Raw genomic sequence first — 8491 nt, 5'->3', positions numbered from 1 at the left:
CGGGAAACGACGAGCGAATACACGCGCGCTATCTTCCTGCCAACACCAAGCGGTTTTCGTGACAGCTCGTCGCGAACGTCCGCATCTCGACGCCACGACAACTTTCCCAAACGCGTCACGAACGCATCTCTCGCCGCTGAAGCGGTAGCCACCTCCGAATGGCCGTCTACTTCGATCACAAGATCGAATCGCCACCCGGCGCCGGAACGGCGATCAATATCGCATGGCACAGCAACCAGGCGATTCTCGCCGTCGCGTCGCGACACGAACGATCTAGCGGCGACGTCGAAGGCGCAGTGAATCTCTATTTGGACGAAGTGCGAACGTAGAACCTCGCAAGAATGTCCCGTAATGCAAATTTCTCTTTTCCGAAGGGCGAACACGTCGACGGTTCGTCGCTGCAACGCGCCCATCCCGTCACGTCGCTGGCGTGGCATCCCAAGCGACGCACGCTCGTCGCCGGATGGGAAAACGGCGAAATTACGGCGTGGAACGATCACGATCGTCAGCTCGACGAAATCGTCGCCGTTCATCGGAGAGCCGTCTTACGCCTCGACTGGCATCCCAACGGGCACAGACTCGTCTCACTGGACGAGGTAAGAAAAAAAATTATAATTTTGATTCAATAATTATTGAACTATTGTTTGTATTTTTTTGCTCACTTTATTTTGACTTAGGATGGTATGTGCTGTGTGTGGAGGGTTGATTCTAAGGGTCAACTCCGGGCTGTTCCCATGCAGCAGTACGTTGGAAAGGGCGCCTTGACACACTGTGTCATACGAGCAATCAAAGCTCAAGAGTAAGAAAACAGACTTGTTCGTTTCACTTCACTTTCTATTGATTTCCCAGTTCTGCTCCTGTGTCTGAGTTGACCAAGAAAGTAGCACCGGGCGATGAAGCCGCTTTCTCATTCAGCAGCAGAGCCAAGGCGGCCAAACTGCCTCTCTTGAAAGGCAGAACAGAAATATCCGACTCCATGTCATTCTTCTATGGCGGAGCAAGTGGTGAGAGCACACTATATATTTGCTCTATCTTCTATTGCTAATTCGCATCCTCAAGGAGTCGTCTACATGGCAAACGACGAAGGGGATTGCACCGAAGTGCTCAGAGTGAGCGATCCGATAAAAGCGCTTCTATTGCGAAACGAAAAAGACATCCTCGTCGTTCTGACGGACACGATGATGCTCAGCCAGCATGCAATATCGCCGGGCGGATCCCTTTCACTCATATCAGAAGTAGAGAGTCACTAATAAGAAGCATTCCGAGTCCTTGAGACATTGGGCTATGTTAGATAAAACTGGGCGGACGATCCTTCGCGAGCGACGTCGCGTGGACGTCGCGCGGCTGTCTGGTGACGTCAGCAAACGAGAACATTCTAAGGTCAGCATTTTTTTTTGCGAGAGTCTAAATCTTGTGATGATTTGGAAACTAAGGATGTGGGATTTGGAGACGGAAGATATCTATGCTTTGACGGTGACGGGATTGCCGGGAATCGAGACGCAGGAAGTCGTCCAATGCGTCAGCTACAACTCCTCCAAAGGTACTCTAGATTCCGATTATAGGGGTTCGTATATTTTTTCTATATATAGGGATCCTCGCTGCTGGAACGAATATGGGTCACGTCGTCATGTGGCAGCACAAGGGACCGTCGTTCGAGAGCGGAAAGACGGGCGACGGGGCCTCCAATTGGGAAGCGTTGGCTCCGAGTCAAGTGGAAGGCTCCGTGCTTCAAATCAGAGTACGTTTCTATAGAGGGAAAAAGGTATTGACGATTTTATCTCTATGTCTTTCCAGTGCGGTGGCGCGAAGAATTTGGTAGCCATCAATTCGACGCTGGGCGTGCAGATATTGAGTGAAAATGTGATGAATTCGCATTTTCGAAATCAGGTTCGGTCCACCAGTGTCAATTCTCGCGTGTGGGGGGACAACGGCGACTCGGATTCAGGTTTCCGCTATTCAAGTGGCTCCGAGTCAGCTCCTAATCGAGTGCCTAACAACGGGCGTCGTTCACAATTTAAAAACGGATATTCACGTCAAAGGCATTTACGTCACAAAGGCGAGAGAGAAAAAGAGAACGAGTAACTAATACATTAATTATTAATTAATTAGGATCACACGACGGTTTGGAACGGCAAAAAAATTGTCGTCTATGAAGTTCCGCAAGACAAGCCCATGATTAGAACAGCCGGTGAGCAAAGAAAGAAATCTCCAAATAGCGTTATTATTATAAACCTCAGGAGCGTTCAGTTGCGAATCCATGAGTATTGTCGTCAACGAGCAAACTCTCTATAGCATAGAAGGAGACAAGATTCAAATTCGAAATTTTCAGGTTCGTTTGACAAATTTTTTTGACGTCGCTATTGTTATTGAGTGCGTAACCCTAGGGCATCATTAAACAATCGCTTCAGTTCGTCGAAATGGAAGGCGCGCCCGTCGCTTTGAACGTCGCCGCCGCCAAGTCGCTGCTGGCAGTTGGAACGACAAACGGGATCATCAAAATGTGGGACATAGCGAAACGGTACGTGTGTGTAGATAAAAAGACGGGCGTTGTCTCTAATTCTCACGCAGTGAAGCGAGGCCCCACTACACGCCCAAGAACTTGCGCGAATACGTCCCAAATTTCGTCGGATTGGTCGCTCTTCGATGCAACGCGGCTGGAAATCGCATCGCCTTTCTAGCCAATCAGGTACAGCAGAAGAGACGAAAAATGCTTATGACGTCAAATTTTTAATTTAGATTGAGAATTTAAAATCGTTGCCGTCGACGAAAGTTTTCGTGTGGGACATCGAAGCGGACGTCGTTCTGTCGTTCGATTTTCTAACGGGCAGTTGCGACGACGGCGCCGGCACCGTCGGCGGCGCGGGCGGACAAAGCATCGCCGGTCCCCTGGATCCCATATGCAATCAGTATCCCAGCTCGCTCCACTGGGACGAGAACGACGCTCGACTTCTCGTCTGCGAAACGCTGCCGACGGAGCGACGCGGCCGGAGCAGGACGCGTCTCTTGAACGAAGCGGATAAGAAGCAGAAAATAGTCGATTTGGTGGGATTATTCTGTTGCGCTACGGTGCGTTCGTTCACGCGTCTCTGTTTTTTTTCTTTTAGGCTAACGTTGTATCGCTCTTTGCGACTGCTGAGCACGGGATTCTCGTCCAGGATAGCTTTCCTCTCGATTCAAGCAAGCATACAGGTAAATTTGGATTTAATTAATTAATTATTTTTTGAATTGTTTATCTAGCTTTGCTTGCTATTGATGCGCCGTACTTTTACTTCTGTAAGAAAGTAAGTCAGTTTGGAGGGGCTCCCAAGTCCTCGCTCTACGCCTATGCTCCTCATTGTAGCCAGCCCAAGAGACCGATCCTTCCACCCCCGTCGACGGACTCGCCCCCGACGACGCTCTGACTCAGCGTCGCATGATTTCCAAGCGAACGATGAGAGACTTCGTCGGGCTGGAGGACAGCGACGCGAGCGCTCGAACGGCGATGATGGACTTCTCCTATTTCATGACGATCGGAAACATGGACGAAGCGTTTAAGGCCATAAAACTCATCAAGAGGTGAGCGAGAGTCCGCTATTATTGTACCTTTCCCCTTTTTAATTTTTCTAGTGAAACGGTGTGGGAGAATATGGCTCGCATGTGCGTCAAGTCGAAGCAACTCGACGTCGCGTTCGTTTGCCTCGGGAACATGGGTCACGCGCGCGGCGCTCGCGCTCTGCGCGAAGCGATGAAGGAACCGGAGCTCGACGCGCGCGTCGCCATGCTCGCCGTCCAGCTGGGAATGAAGGTCCGTTCAGCGACGGAGAGGCGACGAACCTACGAAATGTTTTTTTTTCTCCCCGTTAGGAAGAAGCGGAACAATTGTATAGAAATTGCAAACGATTTGACATTTTGGCGAAATTTTATCAGGCGTCTGGCGAGTGGGTCAAGGTAACTATGGATATTCGCCGTGATGAGATGAACCTTTGAAATTCTGACTTTTCTAGGCGGTTCAAGTCGGCGAAAGTCAGGATCGAATTCACTTGAGAACAACCTATTATAACTTTGCTCGCCACTCGGAAGGCTTGGGCGACTTGGGAACAGCCGTCAACGCGTGAGTACAATGAATAATTAAGAGACCCAAAATACTATTTGTATTTTATTAGGTACGAGAAATCTGGCACGCATCGCACTGAAGTGCCTCGTCTTCTCTACGACGATCCCGGCGATCTCGAAGCGTACGTCATGAAATCCAAAGATCGGTACGGCGACGCGTATTATATAGCGGTATTAGATTGTGCAAGCGCGTTTTTTTTTCGTAGCTCCCTTCGCAAGTGGTGGGCTCAGTATTTAGAAAGTACCGGCGAAATGGACGGCGCCTTGCAGTTCTACGAAGCCGCTCAAGACTACATGTCGATCGTTCGCGTCTGCTGCTACATGAGCCGAATCGATCAGGCGAAAGAAGTGGCGACCGAAAGCGGCGATCGAGCCGCGTGCTATCATCTCGCTCGTCAGCTCGAGACAATGGATCAAGTAAGAGATGCGATAGAGTTCTACTCCAAGGCCCAGTGCTTGACGAACGCCATCAAATTGGCGAAGGTATATACGTGCGCAGGGAAAAATAGCGAGCGTGGCGTTGCATCGATTTTTTTTCTAGGAGCACGGATACGCGCACGAGCTGATGGGTTTGGCTTTACAAGGCAGCGCAAGGGACATGCTGGATGCAGCAACGTAAGAAAACCTTAGAGTTATAAGGGCTTAGTTAATAATATCGTTTTTTGTCGTAGCTATTATGAAGCACAGCCAGATATGCAGGACAAGGCCATCTTGCTCTACCACAAAGCAAGTGACGTCGCGTTCTCTCCTCGAAATCTAGTTTTTTCTTTGTTTTCTAGGCGGGTAAAGTCGGAAGAGCGATGCAGCTCGCCTTCGACTTGCAACAGTTCACCGCCCTTCAAACGATGGCCGACGACTTGGACGAGAGCACGGATCCGAACGTGTTGGATCGTTGCGCCCGTTTCTTTCTCGAGCACAATCAATTCGAGAAAGCCGTCGATTTGCTCGTTACCGCGCGAAAGCACCACGAAGCGTTGGACGTCTGCGTCGCGCATAACGTTCCAATCAGCGAGGAGATCGCCGAAAGAATGACGCCGCCGAAAGCGAACAAAGGTAAGGGCAGGCAAGGCGAGGAAAGTGTCTTTGTCGCGACGCGTCCTTCGATTAGACAATAAGGCTGAACACGAGTACAGGACAAAGTTGCTCGAACGCATGGCAGACTGTTGTCTCAAACAGGGAGCCTACCATTTAGCAACGAAAAAGTACACTCAAGCGGGAAACAAATTAAAGGTAGCTTGGCCTCACCGGGAAAAAAAAACCCACTTCGTTATAAACATCGATCTTTTAGGCGATGAAGGCGCTCTTGAAGTCGCGAGATACAGAGAAGATTATTTTCTTTGCGAACGTTTCTCGACAGAGAGAGATTTTCGTCATGGCGGCGAATTATCTCCAGCAGCAGGAGTGGCGAAAGGATCCGGAAATCATGAAGCACATCATATCGTTTTACACCAAAGGAAAGGCGCTGGAAGCACTTTCCGGATTTTACGACGCCTGTGCTCAGGTGAGCGCTTGAAATCGAAACAAAAAGCCAGCGTGAACTCGCGATTCTCTTCTAGGTCGAGATCGATAGCTATCAGAACTACGACAAGGCGTTGGGGGCTCTCAACGAAGCTCTCAAATGCATGTCCAAAGCGAAATCGAAGAATCCCAGCGATCAGGAAGCGAAAGTTGCCTTTCTGCGCCAACGCGTTGTTCTCCTAAAAAAATTCGTCCAAGTTCGGAGGTACGGATGAGACCTCATCTCAAAAGACTTTTTTTAAAAAAAGAGTTTCTATCTCCTAGAATGTACGAAGACGATCCGAACGAGGCGGTCAAGCAATGTCAGCTTCTTCTCGATGAACCCGACTTGGAGACGGCCGTTCGGCTTGGCGACGTGTATGGATTTGTTATCGAGCACTATGCCAGCGAAGAAAACTATAAGCAGGTATGTGAGGGTGGAAAGTCGTCTGATTCGTCTCATTTCTACTGCGCCATAGGCTTATTCTCTTATGGAGGAAATGCGTCGGAAAATTCCCAATCTTAACATGGCGTTTTTTGTTAATTTGAAAGTTGTTGAAGGCGTGCACCGAGCTCTCGGAGTTCCTCTCGGTCGGGGAATGGGCGCTGAGGCGACTACACGCGAAGATGACGACGACGAAGTGGATGAGGAGTTATACAATGGCGAAGCGATTGATTCTGATAGTGGATAACTTTTAACAGTGCAAGGGTAATGGTTATATTTTTATGCTGAAACTGTGCGTTTTTCCTCCGCGCGAGCCCGCGCTAGTCGCGCGCTACTGCATACGGGTAGCACCTAGGTGTGATTTTTTTCACCAACACCAGACGACTCGCCAGGCAGCAGCGTTTCTACGCGAGATGGCGCTTGGCGCGGCGTCGTGAGATCGTGCAATGCCAACCGGCCCTCTGAAGGACAGTGTCGCAGGAATTGCTCGAGTCGAGAGGACAGCCCCGCGCGCGTCTCAACTTCATCGCGCATCCGCTCGCCGGTGAGCAATCCTGCGTGGCATCCACCCGAGTTACCTCAAATTCTAATCATTTGTCTGTTTTCTAGAAGCCTCCGGTTTCGCGAGGCGCAAAAAAGGAAAATATAGCACGTGGCGTCACGCTCCCATCGCGTGGGGTTCAGGGCGCTGCGCCAAATGCGCATAGGTACGTAAGCAACACCCCTACGCGATTCGCTAACCAATGTCACTCTTTAGAGCAATGCGACAGAGGCCTTCTTGATGAAGACAACGAACGACCAGGTTTCCCATTGGGGCCCTTGCGGAGTAGGCGTGCACATAGGGGGCGAGGCTCTCTGTGACGTACACGGGTCGGATTGCCTGGCGTGCCACTGCCCACGCTCGCGAGCATAGAAAATTTCCGTCAGTCTAACCATTAGGTCTGGTTTCCGAACGTGTAATCGAGGGCGGGTTGGGGTTCGCGAGTGAGGGCGGGTGTCATGGCAGCGCATGAAGCCCACGTGTGTACGTTGCAGAGAGTGTAGCGGGACAACAAATCGGTATAATGTAATGGCGATCTCCCTCACGTGCTCGGTTTGCATCACTACGTTAGTTTGCACGGGTCCTCTCCCTTGCATTAGGGTTTAGTCGGCGGCTGCTAGTAGGGTAGGGCGGATTCTGTAGCAGGCTTGTAGCTCCTTCCCCTTCGTGCTTAGCTAGCAGCCGCCACGTGCTTTAGACCATTTTCAATGGATTTTGAGGTAATCTAGGTTGATTAGAATATAGGCATATTTTAGGTCAATGGATTTTGAGGTAATCTAGGTGCTATTTGTTTTCGTGTTTGGTTTTCTTTTAGGTGTAGAATAGGTTTTTTTTATTTAGTTAGGGTTTTAGGTCAATGGACTTTGAGGTAATCTAGGTTTATTGTCAAATGGCTTTGCTCTTTTAGGGTAGTCTAGTAGGTTTTTATTTTATTCACAGGTTTCTGGTAGTCCAGTAGGTTTTTATTTTATTCGCAGGTTTTAGGTCAATGGATTTTTGAGGTAATTTAGGCGCCATTGTTTCTCACGTAGCTAATCCGTTATTTAGATCAATGGATTTTGAGGTGAATCTAGGTTTTTATCACATGTACATGTATGTGTTGCCTTTTAGGTAGTTTAGTAGGTTTTTATTTTTTAATTTCACAGATTTTAGGTCAATGGATTGTGAGGTAATTTAGTGTCATGATTTCTCAAATAGCTAATTCGCCATTTAGGTCAATGGATGTTGAGGTAATCTGTAGGTTCTTTTGGATGTAGAGTAGATTTCATTTTTATTTATTAATTCAGATTTTAGGCCAATGCATTTTTCATCTGAAAAGTCAACGGTAAGCATGTATAAATAATTAATTGTCAATAATTATGGCGATACTTCTTTCTAGTGATCTAGAAGCAAATTTTACGTTCATTTTGGAAGGTGAAGTAATACGTTGAGAGTGCTCATGGTGATTCTTTTTTCCAGGAATGGACGAAAATCTTGTGATGAGGAAAATCACCTAAAGGTGCGACGGCGAAGTTTGTGATCTTATAGCCAAAATCAGTTTCTTTTTTTGCAGTGTTGAGATGCCTGAGACGAAAACAAAGAAGGAAGCTTATGTATCAAGTGTTTTTTAAATTTTTTACAGTTTAATTAATAGCTAGGCGCACCCACTCGTTATGAGCATTGCCACGTGTCTCTCGCTCGCGCTAATTCGCGTAACTGAACTCGCCGTTTGTCGTTACGTCTGCGCGGGTGGTATACGTTCGGCGCCGCGATGCGATTCTGCTGCTGGAGGACGACGAGGTAGTCTTATATCAAAGCACTGTTGTCATATATTGATGTTCGTTTTTTAGGAGTTGGGGTCCTAAGCATGACCCGTCATAAAATCTGCTTTCAACCGGGGTCCTGAGCAAGACCCCGTCATCAAAAACTGCTTGAAG

General features: G+C 48.5%; 1 protein-coding gene and 1 long non-coding RNA gene across 2 annotated transcripts; both read left to right on the top strand.

Annotated features, from left to right (window-relative positions):
• The first annotated feature begins 38 nt into the window (after nucleotides 1-38).
• On the top strand, nucleotides 39-6329 carry LOC136183462 (intraflagellar transport protein 140 homolog). The gene is made up of 31 exons (XM_065970118.1): nucleotides 39-317; nucleotides 375-596; nucleotides 678-799; nucleotides 850-1004; nucleotides 1060-1235; nucleotides 1292-1380; nucleotides 1434-1540; nucleotides 1590-1738; nucleotides 1795-1887; nucleotides 1946-2056; nucleotides 2110-2188; nucleotides 2238-2329; nucleotides 2385-2518; nucleotides 2569-2686; nucleotides 2737-3042; nucleotides 3105-3189; nucleotides 3238-3281; nucleotides 3341-3555; nucleotides 3607-3784; nucleotides 3844-3927; nucleotides 3984-4090; nucleotides 4143-4238; nucleotides 4299-4575; nucleotides 4634-4707; nucleotides 4764-4818; nucleotides 4872-5145; nucleotides 5201-5322; nucleotides 5381-5593; nucleotides 5649-5815; nucleotides 5875-6016; nucleotides 6069-6329. Exons 1-31 carry the CDS (start codon nucleotides 159-161, stop codon nucleotides 6279-6281), a joined length of 4458 nt encoding a protein of 1485 aa, XP_065826190.1. The 5' UTR covers nucleotides 39-158; the 3' UTR covers nucleotides 6282-6329.
• Nucleotides 6330-6395: 66 nt separating this feature from the next.
• Nucleotides 6396-8342, top strand: LOC136183474 (uncharacterized). Its single transcript, XR_010669175.1, has 6 exons — nucleotides 6396-6578; nucleotides 6644-6741; nucleotides 6792-7899; nucleotides 7954-7988; nucleotides 8034-8073; nucleotides 8128-8342. It is a non-coding gene; the product is annotated as an uncharacterized lncRNA (long non-coding RNA).
• The last annotated feature ends 149 nt before the right edge of the window (nucleotides 8343-8491 follow it).

The sequence above is a fragment of the Oscarella lobularis genome, chromosome 2, assembly GCF_947507565.1.
Source record: "Oscarella lobularis chromosome 2, ooOscLobu1.1, whole genome shotgun sequence".
NCBI lineage: Eukaryota > Metazoa > Porifera > Homoscleromorpha > Homosclerophorida > Oscarellidae > Oscarella > Oscarella lobularis.
Note: the sequence above shows the minus strand (reverse complement) of the source record. Positions and strands in the feature narration are given on the sequence as shown.